General features: G+C 45.4%; 1 protein-coding gene across 4 annotated transcripts in view; it reads left to right on the top strand.

Annotated features, from left to right (window-relative positions):
- The first annotated feature begins 769 nt into the window (after positions 1–769).
- The window catches only part of AMOT (angiomotin), a 63360-nt gene continuing 39680 nt past the window's right edge, over positions 770–24449 (top strand). The window contains exons 1-4 of one of the 4 annotated variants that reach the window (XM_027054995.2): positions 770–1204; positions 9382–9454; positions 15754–15902; positions 17837–18770. In XM_027054995.2, the coding sequence (XP_026910796.2) occupies positions 17899–18770 (872 nt within the window). In that variant the 5' untranslated portion in view covers positions 770–1204; positions 9382–9454; positions 15754–15902; positions 17837–17898. Of the gene's footprint in view, positions 1287–9381; positions 9455–15753; positions 15903–17836; positions 18771–24449 lie in introns of all 4 variants that reach the window. The other 3 variants (XM_027054996.2, XM_027054997.2, XM_053201578.1) reach the window with 3 other exon arrangements.

Raw genomic sequence — 24449 nt, 5'->3', positions numbered from 1 at the left:
TGGGACAAAAAGATCGGATGGACGACGCAAGTGACCAATCGCGAGCGAATCCTAGGCCGGGATTCACCAACCGGTAGCGGCGAAAGAAGGGTGGGTGGGACTTACTCTTCGCGGCCCGCTCCGCCCAGGCCGGCCCTCCCAGCCCGCCCAGGAGGCGGAGACTCCGCGGAGCCCCGCCCACGCCACCCCCGCCGCCAGCGCGGCCCGCCAAAGGGGAGGGGGGCGGGAAGGGGGAGGCTAAGGGGACCGGAGGAAGAAAGAAGGGTGTCGCACAGAGCTGCGACCTGGGTGGGGGCCTGCTGGTCATAGGAAGCAAGAGGGGAAGGAAAACGAAGGAGCGCTGTGCCTTCCTGCATTATTTTGAGCAGACGGCGAGAAGCTGCTTTTCAGCATTTCTATTATTTGTGTTTCTTCCTCCCGCTGTGGGGCGGGGAGCCGCGCTGGCTCTCCCACGCGACTCCGCTCCGCTGGTGTCGTAGATTATTATTGTAGTCTTTGCAGAACCCTTTCCTTCCTCCCAGCCAGTCCTTGCGTAGCCTCTCAGGACTACAGTAAGCGCGTAAAGCCACACGAGTGGGAGGACTAGAGCTAGGACCCCCCCGGTTTAGCCAGAGTGGCAGGACCCCGCCGTTCAATTGTTTGAAACTTCCCCGCCCCCTGGCCCCGCCTCTCTTCCGCCCCCCGCCCCCCCTCCCCAGGGTCCAGGCCGGCTCCCTCCCTTCTTTCCCCGCCCTCTACTCCGCCCCCCTCTCTAGTCCACCCCCCACGCCTGGGCGGTCCTAGCCGCTCACCGCAAGAAGAAAAGCCACCCATTCGTCCCCCTCCCCTACCTCCCATCCTTTGCCCAGGAGCTGCCTTCATCGCAGTCACGCCCCTTCCTTCCGAGGAGCTTTCTGGCTGCCCAAGCTGGTAGACCCCCTGATTTATTCTTCCATCTCCGCTCTCTTTCGCCTCATCCTCTCTTAGTTCTCACCGCTCCCTCCACCCCCCACCTCCAGTCTGTCTTGCCTCCGACCATCCGCTGCTCCACCCTCCGGCCCGGTATCCTGCCTGTCCACTGCCACCAAGGAGAGCCCGGACCGAGCAGCGAGGAGGGGAGCAGCCGGGAGTTGGGGCTTCCCCCTGCCCATCCTGGCCTCCGGCCCGGGACCGAAGCCACTTGAGCGAGCAGAGAGTCGTCACCTTGTCTTCGGTGCCTTCAGGGGTAGGAGACGCATGGTTACTTTTCGAGGGGAACTGGGGCAGGAATCCATGGTGGCATGAACTTGATCGTGCCCTCGGCGTGAGTGAGTCGATCTAGATGCATGTGGGGATGCCCGGGTGTTCTACTTTCTTTGCAGCCGGCCTTGAGTTTTCCAGGATGAGCAGCAAGTTAAATGGGTTAAAGAGTGTGCGCTCCTTTCCCGTCCTACGGAGATGCTAGTGGGTACCACTACTTGACGGTACTTTTACTTCCTTGCCTCCTTGGGTGCTTGTAGGTATCTAGGTAATTAAGCACAAAAAGAATGAGGGAACTGCAGGTCAACATTTACCTCAGGAGGAATGTCTATGGGCGCTTATCTCAGATTGCTAGATGCGTTCCTCCTAAGTGTTTAGAGTCGAGGTGGGGGCTCACACTCCCCTCCCCCGGGGGCTGTGAATTCTTGAAGTCTTAAAGTCTAGGAGTAATCTACAATGCTACACTCCTTTTGGTAGATGTGTGTGTGTATGTGTTTGGTGGTGAGGAGGGGATTGCCCATTATCTGCTTTATAGATGTTAGTAACGAGTTTTGCAGGGTCATGCAGGTGCCTTGAGGGTCCCAAGCCTTGGCCACTGTACATTGGAGCTTCGACAGCAAGGTGGATTTATTGATATGTGAAAACAAAGGAAAGGAAAAGTGAGAGGGAAAGTGACAGTCTTTGTAGTCTGGTAAATTGCCACTAATGATAGTATAATAATAATTTGCAGCAAAGAACTAAATACAGTTAAATGAGAGGAAAGGAAACGTTTGTGAGGAAATAGCGTTTTCAATCTCTGGCATGTATTTTAGAAAGAGTTGTAGAACACTTTGGAGTGTCTAATTTCGTTCTCCTACCTCCTCCCGCTTCTCCCGGACCACCACGTTAAGAGTGGAAGTTGGGAGGTGTTTAAAACTCTTTTGAATATAACCCTCATCTCCCATCCAGAGAGGAAGATAATTAGTCACCATAATCTTCAATAATGGAGGGCTAAGGTGATTTAAGTCTCCTTGAACTACGTTTTGTGAAAAGTCCTTTCCCCGGGCCAGCCTTTGTGAAGCCTTCTCAGTTAGACCTTTCAGCACCCTCATTTAGTAGCTAAGAATACTTTGAAATACCATTTTGGAGGCAGGATAAATTTTCACCCGTCTCCCACCTATCTCCAGTTGAGCAAGCATGGCAAACTTCTAAGAATGGTGGTCTTCAAAGACCTGTTACCAAGATGTCACCAAACCATTGCTTCTTTGGGAACCAATTCTTTGGCTCTATTTTTAAATGATTGTGTTGGTTGATTTTAATGGGGGAAAGGAAAGCAGGAAGGGAGAGAAGGAACGTTACGGGGCGACAATTTTAAAGGCTATCGTCTTTCAGATCAGCTGGGAGGGAAAAGTTGGCCTGACCAAACTACATTTTATAAGTGTCCTGGGACATTTTAATAGCCAGGTTGTTGTAGAGTAGTTGCATCTATTTACAGATGATAACTCAGGTTCCAGTTATTCTGTATGGGTTTATCCGGTGTCATTTACAGACACTTTCTGGCACTACATCATACTTCATTTTAAGACACTTCTTTCTTTGGAAAAGTCTGTGGCTCCATAAAATTGAAAGTGCTTTTTCTAACTTCACGGCTTGCTATGAAGTAAACCTCTGCCCATGCTTGTACGTAGTTACTTTTATGTGAAAGTTGGGGATCGGTTTACCTATTTAAAAGATTTCAGGAGGAAATTTAAAAATTCATACTCGATACCATTTTGGATTTGGAAATTGAAAGCTCATTTCTGGTTGGTGAAGTAGGGATCATGAGACTAATGTATAGCCATGGCACTTTGTGGACTTGCATTTTCTGAAATTTTGTAAAGAGCGAATCAGATGCTTTCTAGAATGCCTTAAGAACAGTCTATTCAGAACACAGAAGGATGGATGCTATGACCTTGAGGTCCCATTGAGTGCCAGAATTCTAAGTGGGTACATCTGCTTCTGTGCCTCTCCTAAGAGCCCTCTCCCAGGGCCTGTGCCTTCTTTAAAAGGGTGTCTTTGTAATTAAGCAGCCTGTCTCTCCCACCCCCCTCTCTTCCTTTGATCCAGCTTTTTAAGGCCTTTTTCCATTTGGAAACAAGAGGAGTTTCTCACACTCTCCTACTCCCCTCTTAAGGTTTCTTTCCCTTTACCCCCAAAGAAAGTCTCCCAAAGTTCTCAGGGTGGTTATAAGTTGTTTTGTTTTGTTGGAGTGAAGGGGATGTTACCAGTGAGGAGAAGTAGAGGATATATTCCCTCTTGGGAAATGCTTGTGGCCAGGTAGCCTCTTCCATGGAGACTGAGCATTTGGAATGCATGAGAACAGTCTATTCTTAGGGACTGTCTGGAAGAAATTGTCCTTTGCACCCATTAAGTGCAGCTAAAACCCACTGAAAAGGGTGGACAGAGGTGTGTGTGGTCGTGGCTGAGCCTTTTAGGATGGTAAATGGGTAAATGTTCCCAAATCTCTTATTACATCACCTCATCACCCCATGGATTCAGTGGGTTTGGAGATCTGCTTGACAAGTTAATTAGCTTGGGACTAAACCAATTTGTTCAGAATTGTGCTCTATTGATTTCCTGTCCCCAGGAATTTTTGTTGGTGGTTTTCTATGACGTGTTGCCTTTAGTCTTGCTTACTTTTTCGTTCCTTGCTGCCTTTTGTGGACTTTGGTCCAAAATCTAGGGTCCCACCCCCAAGTCAAAGGTTAGAATTTGGTCGAAGGAACTAAGGGGGCATTAAACACGCTGCCCATACTGCACTGCCCTCCTCCATGGTGGGCTCCTGACCCCTTTTAACCTGGAGAAAAGAGGGAAGTTTCCCCTTCTACACACAACACACAAAATCTGAACTGAAAAAAAAACAAGGGGAAAAAGAAGGAAAATAAGAGGCCATTTGCTTTATAAAAGGACCCACTACAGGTTTCTTGGAAAGAAGTAGCTTTCTTAGTGCCTTTGAGCTATGACTTGGTAATATAAAGCTTCACTATAACCGGGCCTTCTCAGAAACTATTTATTGCATCAAGGAAGACATTAGAATTTTGTTGTAATTATTATAGCTTGAGTTAAGTGAGGCCATTATTTGGCCTTTGAAATCTTTTTGTTATATGGGATGGAGTTAATTGTCTAGATCGTCTGGCTTGTAATAATGCTGGCCACGTTTAGCTCCAGCGGACAACCACTTGTAGATGGGAGGTGGTATGACTTTCTGGAAAGAAATCAGACTTCACAGACACTGCTAAGTCTGACGGTGGGACTCTGCCCCATAGAGGTAAAGAAATTTAATGCTGGTTGTTGTATTTGAATAACCCAAGGGTCCAGAAAATTGCTTCTGGTAAGTGACGTCACGTGGTGCCGTTTTTCATCGGATAATCTACAATAAGCTTTCCTAGTGAGCCTGCTGGTGCATGGGACGTGGGCTGTAAGCCCACCTCTAACTCAGTTTACTGTCCTTGGCAAGTCCTCTGTGCATTGTGAGGAGCTGGACAAGGTGATTTTGAGAACCAGTTCTGAGAAGTTTATGGTTCCCTTCGTAGACCTCCACTTGGGACGTGAGTGTGAATGATTCGTACCAGAATGAGGTGCAGCAGTCATTAGAAATACAATCAGGTAGTCATCTGGATGTAAAAAAAAAAAAAGCCTCTAAGGATATAGCAATATAAATGCATTGTGTTTTGTATCTTAACAACATATCAAATTAAAAAGCTAAGATCCTGCCCAGAACTTCATCACGAATCCTGTCCTAACAGATCACCCGCTTACATTTTTCCTAGTTCCTCTCATGCCCTTGTTTCTGTACTTAACATGAATTTTACATAGTTGTGGGGGGGAGGGGTCATAGAAATCTACAAAGTTTCTTTCAAATAAGAGCCCAACTAAGACTTAGTTTTGTAAACCCATGTGGAAGAATGAAGTCAGAACCTGACTGAGTACGCGTGAAGAATCGCGTATGTTTGTTCCTTGAAATGCCGGGAGAGACTAACAGATTTAATAAGTAATTCCTCAACGTTTCTGTAATTTAGGGGTGTTCGTGTATCTACCTAGGCTGTTAAGTCTATTCCGTTGACCTCCTGTTACCCCTCCCCATTTTTTATTTTATTTTATTTTTAGTTTTTTTTAACGTTTATTTTTGAGACAGAGAGAGACAGAGCATGAACAGGGGAGGGGCAGAGAGAGAGGGAGACACAGAATCCTAAGCGGGCTCCAGGCTCCGAGCCGTCAGCACAGAGCCCGACGCGGGGCTCGAACTCACGGATCGTGAGATCATGACCTGAGCCGAAGTCGGCCGCTCAACCGACTGAGCCACCCAGGCACCCCCCTCCCATTTTTTTAAGCGAAAAGACAACTAAGGTTCACTGTTTACTTTGTCTAAATCATTAGGAATGAATTCTTAAATCACTGTATCATGATATCCCATCAAGAGAGTACAAATTTGGGTAGACTATACAATTTCCCCAAGGAGAAAGGAAAAGCAGGAAGGCACAAATGTTTGTTTCATAGCTTTGAAACTAATATGTTTAAATTAGACTAAAAAAATCGTAAGGGAACTAAGGGTTTGGGACAATTGAAGACATGTAGGTGCGGCAGGATGATGGGCTCTTCATTTGAGGTCTTCACTGTATAGTGAAAGCTCAGGTACGTGGTCCCTTCATTTTCCTTTGATAGAGAAGGCATAACATACATGTGATCTCCATTTTGGATGAATTCATTCCTGGAAACCAGTGGCTCATCGTAAATTAGATTAAATACCTTTAACCAGAAGAGGAAGGTGAAGTATGGATTTTTTGTACTTAGAAAGTTCCACGTTAAGTACGTTTTTTTATGATATGTATTCATGGGGAGATGCAGATGGAGGTATTTGCTAATATCTCGTAAGATAATTTTTGAAAATTATCTTTTTTTTTTTTAACTCTGTAAGGCTGCTCTTGACGTTTGTAAAGTCACTTTCATTATTGCCCCAACTCCATAAAACAGCATTAGACTCTGTGACTTGAAGCCAGGATCTGGGTTTCTGTGCCCAGCCCTCTCTGACTTGTCATGTGACCAAGGGTAAATGAATTAGCTGCTCTGGGCTTCAGTTACCCTTCTGGGAAGCAGGGATATTAATACCTCACAGAGGTGTTTAGGCATGCTTCATATTGGACACATGCTTTGAGGTCATTGGATGAAAGGTGTTTGCATGAAGGCAGAGAAGGCTTATTATAAGGTCCTGAGCAGGTGTTCACTTTTAATGAGCTTTGCTCTCTTATAACTTACAGTTCCCCCTGGTGCCCCAGTGCCTTACTTGACTATGATTGATCATCCCAACATTTATGTTATGGACCCTCTTGGCTTTTTTTTTTTTTTTAAAGTAAACATTTTCCTTCTATGGGGTAAGTTGAAGTTCGAATAAGAGGACTCCAGCATCTTCCAGGGTGATGAAAAATAGCTTTAAAAAGAGACATCAGTTGAAATGTGCCATAGAGAGCAGTGAGTTCTTCAAAGCTCTTCCAAAAGATTAAAAAGGGTAAAACAAATTTCGGCGTGTGTCTGTGTGTGTGAGTATGTCTATGTGTGTGTGTCTTAAGGGAGAAAGTTTTGAGTAATATTTGCTTGTGACACATACTGATGATAGCCAGTAACTGAAACCCAGCCATTGTAGTGTTTTATACACAGCTGGTTTTTATTAATGATGGAATATTTATGCTTGCTGTACAATTCGTGGCTCATTTCCATGTGTATGTCAGAACTCAAATACCCCCCAAAGCAACATTAAGATAACATTAAATATAAATGTGGCCAAGCTAGAAAGGGTGGATTTGGGGGGGGGTCTCCCTTATTCTTATTGGTGTTGCTTCAGATCACCATAACTGCCCCCCAACTTTAGGTGCTGGTGCTGATCTATTTTTCCTTTATGTGTCCCATAGCAAACTTCACATTCTGATTCTTTTGATATGGACAAATGATCTCCCCCCTTCATAATGCAGATGAAACTGATGTATGTGTTTTTTAAGAGCATATTTTCGCTGCACATGCTTCTCATTATCCGAGAGGCCTGGACTCAATCAGTAAAGGAGCAGAGAAACCACATAATTGAAAGGAGAATGACGGTGGTGCATACTTGGAATATTTGTGGGAAGGGGATTGCTGACATCAGAAAATGTAGTGGCCTGAGTGTTAACAGCGTTGAAGAGAAATAAGCTTTCTGTGTTTCTGTGCATCGAGAATTATTTTTAAGGAGATAAAAATATGGGCCAGGTTTGACATCCTTTTACGAAGTTGCCCTGGAAACTTTGATGAAGGTTGTTAGAGAAGAGTTCAATTAAAACCTTCCCCATTAGGAAGCTAATTAGTACATCACTTACTCGTTTTGGTTGTTTTCAAGGGGCAGGATTTGCATTGAATTAATGGCACTTCTCTCCATGTGACAGTAAAGTAAGATAAAAATCACAGATGGGGAAAATTATTTAGATAGCCTATTTTGAAGAAATCTAATTTCCACTTTATTACATTTAGGTTTTCAGTTCGGATTTTTGTCTCACTCTGTTTATATACAGAGATCACATTTTAGTTTAGTAACCAACCAGTTTTACGTTTTGGATCACGGGCTATAAACCAAAGCTTATGAATCTGAGTTTCCCATATGAATTGGAGAAATACGGTGAATGACAATAAACCATTTTATTAAGGTAACATTTGTGGTTTTTTTCCGCAATTAGTTTCTCTTTGCTGTGTGTGTGTGTGTGTGTGTGTGTGTGTGTGTGTGTGTGTGTTTGGGGGGAGGGGAGGCAATTTTTTTTAAAGTAAACAATTTTTGGAGCTAAGAAAGTTTGGATGACCCCCCCCCCCCCCACCCCCGAGAGCATTCTGTCTTCCTCAGGCTCTCAGGCTTCCTTGAGAGCAATGCAATGACTATTCTGATCTGGTACTTTTTGTGACTAGGCTAAGTGGTTGTCTCCTGGCAGCCTGAAAGAGCGTGGTCACGATAGGCACTGGAGGGCAGGGTTCCTGTTGTGTTCTTTCTACTGTACTCTGTCTTTTTTAGGGGAATGAATACTTGCTTATGAAGTTTCAGGGCCATTTGGAGTAGAATAAGAATTCTGTAGCTAAATACGTAACATGGGTCTGCTGTGGTCCTCCTTTTCTCCAAAACTAGTAGGGGGCAGTCATTCTGTACGTATACTCCCTGATGCTATGATGCTGTGCCCGCAGCATATGCCTACACTAGTCTCAGAGAGTGGGACAGTTGGCTGGGTCCTGTGATTTGCACCTTTAACTGATTTTACCCTAGGCCTTCCTGGGAAGGCAGAGTCTAGATTTAGTTTTGCAGTGGCCACTCAGTCAAGACAGCTTCTCGGGGCCTGCAAGTCAGCATGAGAAGGAGGGGCTGCCTTTGGGGAGTGACTCAGGCCCTTTGGTATGAAGATATGAAACTCTGGCTCCTGTCCATGCACCTGCTGGATGCCACACCTGCAGTCAGCACCTGAGCCCCACTCAGACACAAAAACCAGACCGAAGGCAGATGGGGCTCCCTTCAAAAGTGCTACAGCAGAACAGGGAACCCCTAATGATGTTAGGGCAGCACCACTGCAAATTACATTTAACCGCTCCAGTGTTGATATGGGGAAACGTCTTAGGTATTTTCTTAGAGGTGCAGTGCACTGGCTTGCTCACGATACTGTTAGAGTCCCGAGAGAATTTGGCTTTCGTGGAGAATTTCTCTTGTGAACTGGAGAGTCGGGGCACCTGGGTGGCTCCATTGGTTGAGCGACCGACTCTTGATTTCTGCTCAGGTCTTAATGTCACGGCTTGTGAGTTCAAGCCCTGACTTGGGCTCTGTGCTGACAGCACAGAGGCTGCTTGGGATTCTCTCCCTCTCTCTCTCTCTCTCTCTCTCTCTCTCTCTGTCCCTCCCCCACTCTCTCTCTCAAAATAAATAAATAAACATTAAAAAAAAAAAACACCCTGGAGAGTCAGTTCCATAGAGTTCTGTGTCTAGTAACCCAGCACAGAGCAGGAAAGTCAGAAGACCTGGGTGCTGATCCTGGCTCCACCAGTCAGCCACAGTGAAACCTTGGTCAAATTGGTTACCATGAGCTATCTGTACTGGACTTAAGTTTCTCCAGTTGTAAAATGGAATTAATCACATCTGCCTTTATTTCCTCACAGAGCTGCTGAGGAGGACAACTAGCAGAAGGGAAAGAGACTTTGTCTCCTCGGAAGAAAGGCTAAGAAACTAAAGGTAACAGAATTATGGTTCTTGCTATTCTCTGTCTTTCATTCCTTGTCTTCCTTCTGTTGCCTGTAGCAAAGTCTTTGGGAAGTTGCGATTTACGCAGTATGCAGTATGCAACCCTTCTGCATATTTTATGTGCCAGTCAACGTTTTAAGTGTTGGGAAGGGTACGGAGGAAAACCATGCACCCAGCCCGTGACCTCTAATCTCTTGCAGTCTGGCAACTTCCAATTTCTGCCTCGGTACTTAGAAGCTTAAAAGACAAAATGAGCTTCTCTGTCTCTGTCTCTGTCTCTCTCCGTCGGTTTCTCTTTCTCTTTCTGTGCATTGCAACTGGGGACTTCTGTACCTGGAGCATGTATTCCAACATCTAGATCTATGGGTGGGTGGGTGGGGGAAGCCATGAGGTAAATGAAGAAATTTCTCTCTCACTACCACATTTGCAGAGTACCTGACCCTTGAATGATTGTTTCAAGGGTCCATCGTTAGTTTCATCCTTGGTTCTGCTCTACTCCTTGCCCTACGTGTTCCAGCCCACTCTTTGACCTTACCTGTTATCCATATGCTAATGACTCTCAAAGATATATCTGGGCCTATCTTTGGCTCCTCCCTTTCCAACTTCCCCAGTATCAAATTGGTTATCAGATGTCTCATCTTCAGCTCATTGGTCTTTTCCTCTGGGAAGCTTTGCTCAGGTGGCCCAGAGTTTTTTGCAGGGTCCTCTGCGTTTCCCGTTGGATTGTGTCCCCCTCTGCTCGACCAGTAGCTTCTGGAGGACTGGACTCTGGTTTCTTTCTTTTTTAATCCACCCTAGGACCTATCCATTGCCTGGCTATAGTAAATGCTCAATAAATGTGGAAAATACGGTGTGGTAAAGCTGCAATAGAAATGTGTGCAAAGTCCAGTGGCAACACCAAGGGGAGAGAATTCATTTTCCATATCGAGCACAGTTGGAAGCGGAGGGAAGATCGAGAAGGATTAGAGAACAACCTTCAAGGAGAAGGTGGAAAGCGGACCTACCCTCTTCTGAGAGCTCTGACTAAGCAGCCCAGGAAAGAAATGCCTGTTGTGTCTGCTCTTGCTAAGCCAGGGCATCTCTGGCCTGTTGCCTTCTCTGCTTATCTGTCTATAACACATTGACCATTTAAGACAGGTGCCACTTAGTCATATAATATTAAACAGAGCTGACCTTCAATGCGGCACCTTAACTGGGGCCGAAAATAGAGGTCCACACATAGGCTCCTTGGTCGTGTATACTTAGGTCTACACAAAAAAATACCCTTTACAATATATTGAAGATCGGTATCCGAAAACTAACAAGTTTAATTCTCAGAATGTAGCAGGCTGGGTCATTAGAACTGAATGTCTTCAAGCTGACTGTCAGATCTTTCCAAGGGCAAAAATGAAACATGATATAAGCCATTACAGGCCATGAACCTGTTCTCACCCACCTGATGCTTTTACTAATTAGCTTCTTGGCCGGGTGGCAATTTGGGGCAAGTGCATGCAAGCTGGCTTCACAGGGGAGCCCACATTCCACTCTGCCATTTCGCAAGTCACTGGGATACTACACTGCTTCTCTTGGCTTCTTTCCCTCCCAGGAGTCCTGCTCTGCCCTGGTGGAAAAATGGGAGAGGAGAAAGTTTCATTAAATGACGGAGAGATTTCACGGGGCTTTGGTGTTTTGCTAGTTTTATTTTTGTAGTGGGTTGTCTAGAGTCATTCAAGTACCTCGATCCATTAATTTCACTTCTGGGATTCTATCATTAGGAGCAGATCCAAAATGTTGCAAAAGGCCAAGTCTCCAAGATGTTTTCATAACATTATGTAGAGTAGCACAAAATTGAGAGCAATTTAAATGTCTTAACAATTGGAGAATGGGTAAGTGAATCTTGATACACATATGTAAGGGACAGTTACACAGTCATGGCAATGTATGTTGTGAAGTCTACACTGCTGTCTACACCATGGAGAAAGCGCTTACGACAAAGTGAAATAAATGTAGGATCCAAACTCCTATGTACATTAATATCTCATGGCCTTGTAAAACCACAAATACACACAGAAAACATTAAAGGAAGTGTTCTATATTGGTAACAATGTTTAGTTCGAGGTACTGGGATTGTGAGCGATGTTTTCCTCTTCGTTACAAATATTTGCCTGTTGTGTTTACATTACTTGTAAAAGAAAGTAAAAACAAAACTAAAAGTGAGTAGTATACCACCGAAGATAGGAATTTGGTAAAGTAGGCAGCTTCTAGGTATATTCTTAAACTTTTCTCAGTTTATGCTCAGTCTGATTTCATGGGCGACTTATCCCTTTTTGGAGGCAAGGAGAAATGGGATGTGATGATGTGCTCTATTTTTCCCATGGAATGGGTGTGTGTGGAGGGAGGTGGCATGGTGATGGCAACAGTGTTCTTGTTCCTAAATATGCCACTGCTCATGTACACTTCAGGGTTAATCATCTCCGTTGCCTATTAACATATTCAAGTTAATTGCTTTAGAGTACAGAAAAGTGAAAGTGGGACCCGGTTGACCACACCTTTGAGTTACCATCTCAAAAACAGATAACTGACCCTGATTGTCAGTAAGATTTGGAAATGCGAAGGCCTTGTTGTGGTTCTTAAAATAATCTTACAACATAATCTAAATAGAGGTAGAGCTAGAAGCGAAGAGGTGGGGCCAACTCAAACTCGGTTTCTTAAATCCGTGCTAGACTAAAGTAAGGGCAAATTCCAAGTTGCTATGACATTGACCAGATCAAGAACATAGGCCTGGAAATGGTTGATCAGTGGAGGTTCATGTTACTCTCTGACCCACCTGCCGATCTTGGCCTAAAGAGGAAAGATTTTGCAACGTCCTTCTGCCATACTTCTAACTACACACATCTTTCTGTCTTCCCTCTTTGAATTTTTCCTCCCGCCATTAACATTTTACTTCGGATGGAATTGGAAAATTGGTGGTAGTAGTGAGCCAGGTTTATAGTCTCTTCAAACCAGAGCCAATTCAATTTAATGAATATTTATTAAGCGTCTTCTACACAGAAGCTAATATGCTAGATAATATATTAGAGTGGAAGGACCATTGCCCTGGCTCCAACACTTGTCAAGCTCTAGCACCTTCATTATACAGAAAGAGGGAGTTGGGCCACTAGATGGTCTCCTAAGAGTCTTTCTAGTTCTGGCCTCTGCTGATCTAAGAACCCCTGCATGCACAAAGACTGCATGGCAAATAAAGGTTTTAAAGACAACTAAAAACTTTAATTCATAAAATTGCTGGGGTCTTCTAGATAAAGGGCCACTTTGAAATAACATTAATAGACATATTTTATTGAGTCTTTACTATGTCCAGGCTCTGTGCTTCATATTTTACATGGATTACCTCCCTTGATGTTTATAACAGCCCTAGGAGGTAGCAGCACTGTTATCCCTATCTTGAAGATGATGAAATAAGATTTGGAGAGGTCAAGAGAAATGTATGAGGTCAGCTAATAACCCATAGATCCGAGATTTGAACTTCAGCAGTGTGAATCTAGGTCCAGGCTCTTATCCATGGTGTTTATACTGCCTGCGTGTCACCCATTGAAAGGTTAGAGCAAAGGCACTATTATTTCTTACATCCCAAAGGAAGTGAATTAGTATCCTGGATTGCAAGACTGTTGGGAAAGGTGTTCTCTAGGACACTTCAGGACACAACAACCAACCTGAGAGGACACGAGAGAATTCAGGGGGCTGTTTTGCCTCTCTCTTTGTGTGGGAGTGTGTGTGTGTGTGTGTGTGTGTGTGTGTGTGTGTGTGTGTTGTGCACAGATATATACACGTAGATGCGTACACATAGGGGAAGCTTTGAACTGGCTCCTTTGCATTTAGCTGGAAGTAAAATCATATGGAGCAAATTGACCGAGATTTAGCAGAGAAACAGGTATCCCAGACTTATACCTTCATCTTGGTTGGCAGAGTGAGGGTGGGGGGAAGACTAGGAACAGGAGGGAGGAGGGATAGAAAGATCTTGCAGCCATAATTTCACAGCTTATTTGAAGGGTAGGAATTTGGTCTGCTCTGGCCACCTTGTAGTGTGGGTTTTCTGGGACTTGGCTTGAGAAGCATCTGGGCTCTCACTAATGGGTTTTGGTTCAACCAAAACTGTGTTTGATTGAGGTATACTGGGAGGGTCCAATGACTGCAGATATAGTAAGAATTTAGCTTGGCCCTGCTCCCCTGTTGTTATTACATAAGAGCTGAACATGTAGATTCAAATCGTACTTTTAGAGAGAGAACCATGGATATCTTCTCTTCCCCTATCAAATATTCTCAGGGACAGCCTGTTTGTCCAGGAGAAACAAGGTTATTTTATTGATTGAAGATGATGTCACAACCCTGGCAGTGGCATGATTGAAGGTGTGGGAAGATTGAAGGTTGCAGAGTTCATACTATTTTAGTTCCTGCACATGAGACAAGGAATCTTTTCGTTTCCTTTCGCTAATAAATAAGTGGACTAGTGTTTTCCTTCTTATGTGACTCTTAACATGTAGACGAACATAAGTTCCTGAAGAAAAAAAAATCTGTAAATTGGAGAGGAATCAGCAAAGCTCTTTTCTTAGGCTGATTTCTTTTCCTCTTTTAGACAGAAACAAAAAAGGCCAGGGGGCGGGGTAGTAGGGAGGGCCAATCTGTGTCCGGTTGACATAAAGTGATTTGGGTTTTGAAAAGGATATGGAGGAGAGGGGACAAAATTAAGGGAAGAGAGTAAGATTTTGGACAAGTAAAGTTTTCTTTGTGAGAAGCTAGGGATGAGGAACAAACCAGTCAAAATCGGCATGAAGAATCTAAATAGTCCTGGAAAATAATTGTATGGTGGTTTCTCGCCAGGGGCTCAAGTTTAAAGGCCTCAGGCTGTTTTCTGCATGTTTCGGTTGGGAAAAAAAAAGACAACTGTTTTGTTCAGAATCGCACAATAGAAGCACGGTGTTATTTACTACACTCTGTTAATAGTCCAGCTTCGATTCCAATTAGAAGTTGTTCCTCTGCTTTGAAATTAGGGAAGACACCCTAAAATAATTACCTCGCAGATCGGAGATGATTTTGGTTATGATTGGGATTATATGTTGGGCCAAAACAAGATGGAAAGACAAATATCCGTGTTTGCTCATGCTGTATCTCTTCAGTTTATTTTTGGCAACATCGCAAGGAAATAATGTTAAATTAATCACTGTGTGGTTTTGTGGCTTTTTTTTTTTTTTAAACTTGGATGTTTTGGACAGGCTCCCAAAATACAGAGACGCTTGTGTGCTTCCTTTTTGCATTGCCTTGCTCCTCAAATGGCATCTCTGATGTGGATTAAAGAAAGCCTTTCCTCTGAGTGACAGGAGTGAGTCATGGCGAGGCTGGGACAGAAAATAGGAATGTGGATGATGTGTGTCTCACCTAAACACAAACTCCTCAGTTTTATAACCAGCTCGGTTGGGCCTGCAGGGCTTTGCGGGGGGTTAACCCAGTAATTCAGAACAAGGACTATCAAAATCCACATCTGGTGGGTGTTTGCATCTAGTCTTTCTAATGTGAGTCTAGTAGTTTCCTTTCGGGGAGCTCCTGGGCAGCGGAAATGCTGAGAAAGCAAGTGGAGGCATCTTGTCCTTGGAGAACAGTTGGTACCATGTGCTGCGAAGAACGCATGAGCCGTCAATCGGATTGTAAGCTCTGGGAGGGCAGGACCTATACGTTGTGTATCTTTTACCTCCTTCCTTGTGTCTAGCAGGAGGCTGGCAAATGTCTGGAATGGCCAGTATGCAATAAATACTTAATGACTTGGTTGAAAGGAAGTTTTGGGTTTCCTCTGCCCTTCTGAGGCTGTGGCTTTTAATTTGGAGCTTAACTGAGTGTCTTTTTTTTTTTTCCTTTTCTTTTCTTTCTTTTTTTTTTTTTTTTGACCAAAAATCTACCATCTGATGACTGCCTTCCCTTCTGGGATGTGTTCAAAGGTCTCACCCTAAAGGTCACATTGGTTGTGTCTTTTGTCATGTCCCACCATGCCAACTCAGAATGGAAGCAGCAGCAATCTTTGCCAGTCTGGGACCTGAACATTTGGATTCCTCTGGAGACTGGCTGACCTCCTGAACAAAGGTGCTGGTAGTGAGGTTTCTTTCTCCCCTAATGGAAATGGACTCTGCCAACTCATAGAAAAGGCAAACACCTGGGAGGAGAAGTCATTCCCTTGGAAGGACTGGTTTGGTTAACTGTTGGCCATTGGTGGCAAAATAGAAACGACGTTTTTATTTCTCCCTCCCTCCCCCTCCTGAACATTTCAGAGTGACCAGTGGTTGGACTCTTGGCGGCGCTTACCCTGAACCTGAGTGTTAGGGGAGAGGGAATCTGCCGTTGCGGTTTCTGGAGCTGCTCATAAGCGAGAATTCCCTATCCTGATCAAGGCTTTAAGCCTAAAAGAAAGCAGAAATAGGTATGGACCGTGTGTGTGTGTGTGTGTGTGTGTGTGTGTGTGTGTGTGTGCGCGCCTGTGTGTGAGTGCGAGCCTGTGTGTGTGCAGGGTGGGGCGGGTGTGGAATGGGAGGGGGTGGTATGCTTTCAGGGTCTGGGGCAGCTCAATTTCTGCATTTCCCTGCCTTGTAGGGTAGGTTCGCAAGTGATTTTGTTTTAACCATACATGCTCCCATTTCCACTTTTTTTTTTTTTTGAGAGAGGAAAAGTAGTTTGGTAGTCATCTTTTCAGTTTTTAAGGCACCAAAAGAAATTTACATGTTATGCTTGTCAGCCTCTCAGAAAATCCCAGTCTGACAGTTTAAATACAGGAGTCACAGACGGCCACGGGGAAGGAGGGAAAGGGCTGGTTGCTCAGCCCTTTGGGGCACACTTCCCCAAAGAATATGATTATTAGGATTTAAAAAAGAGCCTTTGGGAGGTTAACTGTGGGGTCAAACTGCTCCTTAGAACAACTGGAAACCAGGCAGCAATAATCACGCGAGAGGTACAAAAAAGAAGATGACCTTTTTTCTATCTACCATACACATCTTCTGGTCATTCCCTGCAGGACTGAAGGAAAGGGATCATGTTTCCAGAGAGACTGGAGGCTGTCTAATATCATAGAAATCAGAGCCTGGAAGCCAGGATTCCAGAGTTCTCATCTAAGAACCTGAGGCTGGTTAGGTTGACCTTTACGGCGACTTTTTGTGTGACATCATGCCCATTCTCCAACACTGCTCGAGACCTTTAGAGTAAAACTTTCATTATTGAATATATTGAACTGCAGTATTCACATGACAGACTCTGTCCAAAAATTGTATGAGCCTCTAATGGGTTTGTGTGTACTATACCATGCAAAGAGAGAGAGAGGGGGAGAGACAGAGGGTTGGGGAGAGTTCACCCTACTACTAGTTTTTCAGGTGGGAAAATACAAGACAAGAAAAGAGGAATCAGTTGCTTAGGTTACCCTGTAAATCCATATCAGGATTAGAATTTGAATCTTGAGTCGTCTTACTATTGATAATCTGTTTCACTCAACCCATATTTCTTCCTTGGGAAGAATTAGTCGTGGTGTGGAAGGGGAGGGATAAGGTAATCGTACCCTTTCTAGAAGGATGACCTTTTTATTTTTCAATTTCTAAATACTGTCAGAGGCACACTTCAAATGAAAGAGGGCTTCCCATTTAAGCTCTTCCCTAGCCAACAACAACAAAAAAAATCTCAATGACTATTCCTGGATGGCTGAAAGAGAAACTTTGTCAATATCAGTTATCTCAAGCCCTTCTCTTATTAAGCCAAGGAGAATCCAAAATGGACAATACAAAAAGGATTAAAAAAAAAAAAACTGTGTTTCAGAGTTTTGTGAGATCAGAGAAAACGATTTGCATCAAGTGGGATCCTTCTTATCCGGTGCGAGCCAAGCTCTCTTCACCTTTTATTTATCCTAGTTATTTATTTGGCTTTTTGTAGCTCCCTTCACAGGCTGGCCTGCTTTACAGATCCTGTCTATGGGGTAAATTCTCCCTGTTGGCCTGCCCCCAGTACCACAGCCATAAGAGTTGGATTTTTCATTTAAGTAGAATATGGAGAGATGAATCTTCTGAGTAAGGACCTAGGAAAATTGCCCTCTCTGGTCACCCTACCTGACTGCTCCAGGTTTCCCCAGTTCTCTTAGGAATTAAGTCAAGATTGGATATCTAACCCATGCTACGTGAAAGAGGAAACAGTGAGTTCTTATGCCCCCAAGTTCCTCATCACGTCAGTGCTAGAGCCAGGAGTCACCAACAATTAACCTATTAATTCTATATTCTCTCTGGAATGGAATCCTCACCCCCCAAATACCCATATTCTTCCCCTTTAGAGGAATGACTTATCCATCAACTGGGTGTTAAGCTTCCTGTTTCCCCTTCCCAGGTCAAGGGCAGCCCAGGTGCCCAATTTCTCTCTCTCTTCACAAGGCACCACCAGCAATAGAGATGAGAAATTCTGAAGAGCAGCCAAGTGGAGGAACCACAGTGTTGCAGCGTCTGCTACAAGAGCAGCTCCGCTATGGCAATCCTAATGAGAATCGCAACCTGCTTGCCATACACCAGCAAGCCACAGGGAATGGCCCTCCTTTCCCCAGTAGCAGTGGGAACCCAGGCCCTCAGAATGATGTGTTGAATCCCCAAGACCACCACCAACAGCTTGTGGCTCATGCTGCTCGACAGGAACCCCAGGGACAGGAAATCCAGTCAGAAAACATCATCATGGAGAAGCAGCTTTCCCCCCGAATGCAGAATAATGAAGAACTCCCAACCTATGAAGAAGCCAAGGTCCAGTCCCAGTACTTTCGGGGCCAACAGCATGCCAGTGTTGGAGCTGCCTTCTATGTGACTGGAGTCACCAACCAGAAGATGAGGACCGAGGGACGCCCATCAGTTCAGCGGCTCAATCCTGGCAAGATGCACCAGGACGAAGGACTCAGAGACCTGAAGCAAGGACATGTCCGCTCCTTGAGTGAACGACTAATGCAGATGTCACTGGCCACCAGTGGAGTTAAGGCCCATCCACCTGTTACCAGCGCTCCCCTCTCCCCACCACAACCCAATGACCTCTACAAGAATCCCACAAGTTCCAGTGAGTTCTACAAGGCCCAAGGGCCACCTCCCAGCCAGCATAGCCTGAAGGGCCTGGAACACCGAGGCCCCCCACCAGAGTATCCCTTCAAGGGCATGCCACCCCAATCTGTAGTGTGCAAGCCCCAAGAGCCAGGGCACTTCTATAGTGAGCATCGTCTGAACCAGCCAGGGAGAACAGAGGGGCAACTGATGAGGTATCAGCATCCCCCTGAGTATGGAGCAGCCAGGTAAGAGAGTTCCCTTTCTGTCATTTCCTGGCCTCGTCCCCAACCAGCTTCTGCTGTGTGTTGGGAATCTTAAGGGAAGGAATGGGCAGGTGTTTGGTATAACCAACTCTGCAATGCATGGCTGGCCCCTGGCTTAGTCAATTTCCTGACAATCTGAATTTCTAGCCTCTTCAGCCATAATTAGTACCGTATAACATTCCCTTGACTTTATAGGTTGAGCATGGCCCCAACTGCCTAGTGGGCGAGCAGGAACGTGAGTCTTGATTTCTCCAGCGATACGCTGTCCTGTCTCCCGGGATTTTGAAGGAAGGGTCAGTGTTCCTCTTCTCGGGAGTTGTTAAGCCTTTCCTTGAGGAGCAGAGGCAAATTATCTTGTAGTTTAGTCTGGACTATCCTGTCACTTTTGGTTACTCCCCTCCGCAAAAGTCTCATCACTTATATTTAGGAACGAATCTTTCTGCAGAATTACTATGATTCTTTCGGACACTAAACAGACACCTCGATATTACTGCAGGGTGGGGAACTATATATGTGCAGGTTCAGAATGTTACTTGCCTCATACTTCTGTTGCAGCTCATGAAGTCTGGACCGCTCCATCTTTCTTCTGTAGAGAGTCTGTTAGTTGCCCGTCTCATTTTTAATGTCTGAGTTAAATTCACATCATGTCACATCGAAGTTTGATCAGATGCTAAAATGCAGAAAGAATACTGTTCCCATGACTTCTTTACCAGTTGTCATTAGTTCAGGAGAACTATTTCATATGTTCAGTTATTCCTAAATAGACTTCTGAATTATTCAGAGGCCAGTTGTCCCATTGCTTTATCACCAGGCCTCATGATTCCATGATTGTGTTCATTGTTCTTACTGTTACCGTGGGGGCCACGTCTGCGATCAGTAGCAGTTCAGCATACAGGGAAGAGGGAAGGTTTCGACTATGGGCAACAACGATGGCAGTTATGTGTGGCGTCCCTGTCCTGTTACCATGGGTAATTATGGGTAACCGTGAGGTTTGAAGTCCCTGGACCTAGCAGAGGCCTCTTCCCAGATTAGGCCTGTGATCTCTTTATGGTCCAACTCTTTGCCTCCTGTCTCCTCACTTATTTGGGAAAGAGCCGCTTGGCTCGAAGTTCATTGGGTGACTCAGGAGAGAAGGCGGTCGGGTGGAGTAGGGTGAAGGTAAGAGAATGCACCTGGCATTTCCTGGTATTTCATTTTTCCCCCTCCAGGTCCTGTTTTATAGCCAGAAGCAATTCACTTTGGGCTCCACCCATAACTTGGCCAGTATAGGATTTTTTTTTTTTTTTCCCTTAACCCAGGTTGAGTTCCTAACCTTTTTCAACCTCCTCTGTGCAGCTTTCAAAGGGCAGGAGCCTAAGTTCTGATAAGTGGCTTAGAACAGGAAATGGGGTAACGGACAGGGCCCTTCCGGTTTAAATGAGAGCCCCCATCTGCCCAGTGAAACGGAAGACCCAGGGAGGGGTTGGTCAGTTGGACTGCTTAGCTTAGTGGAAACCCATCCAAGCCAGCAAAATGTCAATGAGGCTGGGGATTTTTGTTTGGCGCTTCCCATCAGCATGGAAGAGCCTGTGGGACTCTGTCCCTTCTGTGGATGGGCTGACGTCTGTTGCCTTGTGGGAGGGGAGTGTGTCGGCTGGGGCGTGGAGCAGAATCCAAAGCCCCGCTTAGCACAAGGCCCGCCTTCCCAGGAAAGCTATTTTCAGAACTCATTCACCAGTATTGTTTGTGATCTGAAATGACTCCCACAGTGTTTGAAGCTAGATGGAAAAGCCCTTTGATCTGCCTAAATAAATAATAAGGAGCCCAAAGAGGGATTTTTTTTTTCTTCCCGTACTGATGAAACCACCAGAGAAATTTAGCCGCATGTATTTTACAGGAAGATGTCCTCCCTCCTATGTTATCTGTGGGTCTCTCTCTACCTATCCCCAAAAGCGGTACGGCCCATGCTGATTACCCTCCTTTGAGCAGAATTTTAATACGCAGGTTTGCTCTAATAGTTTTGTTTTGTTTTGTTTTGTTTTTTTCCTCTATGGGAGAGGAACACGGTACTTGATACGCTTGGTGAATAATCAAACGTAAACCAGTCCTGATCGAAAGATGCTCTGTGTGGAGTTTGGGGTCTGCATCAGACAAATTCTGGCAATAAAATGTCTCCAGGGCCTGGGGTGAGGGAGTGGCACCTATTGACAAATTACTGGCAAGGGGAGGCAGTTGAACTGCTTTCCAGAAATGTGCTGCTTTTAGGTGGTGACACATTTTTCCTCCTTTATTTCCTTGAACCAACTTGCTAGACAGTTTGCGAGTACCTTTCCAAGTAACTGCTGCTAGCCCCAATTAGAAGACGGAATTCTTAGTTCTTAATCCATAAATTACAGATCAAGGCACAAAGCAAGGTCTCTGAACAAATTGCTGTTCAGAAAGCCTTTGTGTGCTTTTAGAGGTGCAGTGAAATGCTAGAGATTTGCTGTTAAAATGAACAAAATGATATAAACAATCTTTTTATTACTTCATCTTCCCTCTGCCCTCTTCCCTGCTTGAAAAATAAATATCCTGAATGCCCAGAACTCCAGATGGGGAACAAGGCCAAGCCATCTGAAGAATTAAAAGATTTTTGAATCTTTGTCTTTCTGAGTGCTGAGCCCTTTCTGCATCTGGAGTTTATACGTTTATCAACTGCTTTTAAAAAATTAAAACCTTTCTGTTTGTAAAGCAGCCACCTCCTTTCATTTGTTGAAATCATGCCCAGATCTGAGGTTTCTTGAAATCCTTGTTTAGTGGAATCTGAGGGTGACCTAACTCTGTAGTTCAGAGCAGGGCTGGTTGTGCAAGAGAAACAATCCAGGCTGTTGGTGGCACCCGCTCTGGTGAGAGTGTGCACGTGTGGGTTTGCACACGTGTGGGCCAGGAGTGTGTAGTGTGGGGGTGTGGGGGGGGGTGTGACTGAGGAGGGCGGGGGGTGAGGTGGGAGGGCGGAAGGTGCTGTGTCAGCTCGATGACAGGCTTTGGCTTTCCCTTTGTGTCCTCGCAAGCCGTCTTTGGGAGAGAGTTCCCCTGGCTTGGGGGAAGGATGCTGATTCTGGTCATTGGTCTCTGTCCCGCGTGCCTGCCAAGTCCCCTTTTCCTCCGAGCACCAGGGGCCCAGGTTGTCTTGGGAAGGAGCAGGATGAAGGGAGGGAAGGGGCAGGGAGGCAGGTCGGGGCTTCCATGGGATCATGTGATTCTATTGTCTGCAGGCAACTTGTTGTTCTTGGTTAATATGTCAGCAGGAAGTGATTTGCACTGCCTTACCGTGGAAGCGCTTGGGGACCGTGCCACTCACCCAGCTGCCACCTGTAATATTATCATTACTGTTAACTCTTATTATTTAATCTTGAGCGTAGTTTTGCTTCCTCTCACATCCCCCTCCCCCCAGCTCTCCCCGACCCCGTCATGCCTCTGTCCCCTCCTCTCAGGGGGAGCTCCACAGGAGTGTTAATACAGTCCTGCTTTATTTTTGTGGTGGGTGGATGCTGGAACCCAGATGGAGTTCGTTGGCTGGAGGGCTTCCTCTCCCTTTGTGACTGCCCAAGCCTTGCTTCATGTTTGCAAACCTGCCAGGGATGGACTGCCTGGTTTTCCCAACATCATGGTGCAAGTGAAATCTGCTGCTTTTTCCAGCCTGGGGAGCCCGAGGGGGCAGCTACCTTGTCTCCATTCTTTCTGTTTTTTTTTTTTTTTTAGTGTTTATTTACTTATTTTAGAGAGAGAGAAAGAGAAAGAAAGAGCGAGCTGGGGAAGGACAGAGAGAGAATCCCAGGCAGGCTCCGGGCTGCCAGCCCGGAGCCCAACGCAGGGTTCCGTCTCACAGACCCGGAGATCATGACCTGAGCTGAGAGATTGAGAGTCGTTGGACGCTTAACTGACTGAGCCACCCAGGTGCCCCCTTGTCTCTGTGATTTCTAAGTAGAGCTCAGAGTCAGGACCGGAGCCACTGCTGTCCTGGGCTTATCTGACTCTAAAGACTTCTTTCCAGAGACCTTGTGATCTCTTCCTTCCCCAGGCCCCTGGGAGGCCACGTACTGAGGGCATGGAGGGGCCTTTCAGCCTCCAAGCAGGAGGGAGGCCAATGATCAGTCTGTTTGAGAGAGAGGCCTGGGCTACTGATGGGGCCCAGAGGAGCCGGGAGGAGGAAACCCATTTCAGAACTGGGCATTCAGTCTTTAAAAGAGAACACCTCCCAGGCCTGGGGTTGCCAAATCTTGGCAACAAGGATGAAGGTTTATTTGGTCATTTTTTCCCTTAAGTTTTGAGAGCTGGATTGGAGAACATGAAATTAAAAGTCCCTCTTTTCCTCCCAGGAGAACCAAAAGCCCCAACAAATCCCATTATATTCTAATTCTCGGGATCTATAAAAATAATGAAAGCTCTCACTCCAAGTGGAAGGAGAGCACGTAGTCCATTTTACCCCTACGGAAGCTGCAGATCCACGGTACAGAAAACAGGGACCATTGATGGAGCTGAGATACAGAGCCCAGGTGTTGAGCCTGGGTTCTGGCCAGCATCTAGGTTATTGGGTATCCATTAGCAAGTGTTTAGAATGATTTTGCAGCTGTCAAAAGCCCTTCCAGAGAGGATCTCTCTTTCTCTCTCACTCTTTTTTTTTTTTAAGTTTATTTATTATTTCGAGAGAGAGACCGAGCAGGGGAGGGGTAGAGAGAGAGGGAGACAGGGAACCCCAAGCAGGCTCCGCGCTCGAACCCATGAACCGTGGGATCATGACCTGAGCCGAAACCGAGAGTTGGATGCTTCACCGACTGAGCCGCCCAGGCGCCGCATTGAGGATCTCGTGTAGGGATAGATACATGAACAATAACAGTAACTGAAGTGTATGTGGGAGGGACGTGCTTTAGCATCTGAAATGCCAGTTTTGAAAGTTAATTGCTCCTAGTGATTTGCCCCAGGTCCCCCATGAATTTGATGCAATTTAGTGCCAAGATTAAATGGATATCCCATACGTAAAATCCCTAACAAGGTCAACCTATCTCACTGGGAGGTAGACAAGAGACTCTTTGTAATTCCTACTGAGCTCAAAAATGAGAAGAGCCCAGTATTTTTGCAATTCATTCGTGACCTCAGGAACAAAACGGGCTCATGCAGATTAAGTAACTTGAGCAAGGTTACACGGCTAGTAAGCAGTAGAAAAGGTCTCCAAATTCTGTCGGGATCCAAATCCCATGCTCTTAGCCATCTGTCTTCCCTGGATTGAGAAATATCAGCTGTAGGACAAGCATCCACAGGATGTGGGAGTATATGAGGTTAGTTGGGCATGGGCTGGGGGATGAACAAGTTTCTCATCTTCAGCGTTTACTTACAGATATTCTTGCTGGTAGTGGTGATGGTGAAAGTGATCTATTCACATACTGTGATTGTTGCCCTTAATGACTAATAGTCCGGTGTTAGGTACAAAAGTAGGAAAGCCACACTGAGCAGTGTACCAAACCTCTCTTTCTAGAACTTTCTACAAGGAATAGCCTGGGGATCTGAACATCGTGGTGTGGAAATCAATGAATTGTGGTAGTGGTGGTGTCTCTAATGTCTGAGTGTCTGCATATCCTCAAGTAGTTTTCTGTGACTGTATGAATTATGAAAGAGAGCTGCTGATAGCAAGAAGAGGGCTGGTTT

The sequence above is a fragment of the Acinonyx jubatus genome, chromosome X (assembly GCF_027475565.1).
Source record: "Acinonyx jubatus isolate Ajub_Pintada_27869175 chromosome X, VMU_Ajub_asm_v1.0, whole genome shotgun sequence".
Lineage (NCBI taxonomy): Eukaryota > Metazoa > Chordata > Mammalia > Carnivora > Felidae > Acinonyx > Acinonyx jubatus.
Note: the sequence above shows the minus strand (reverse complement) of the source record. Positions and strands in the feature narration are given on the sequence as shown.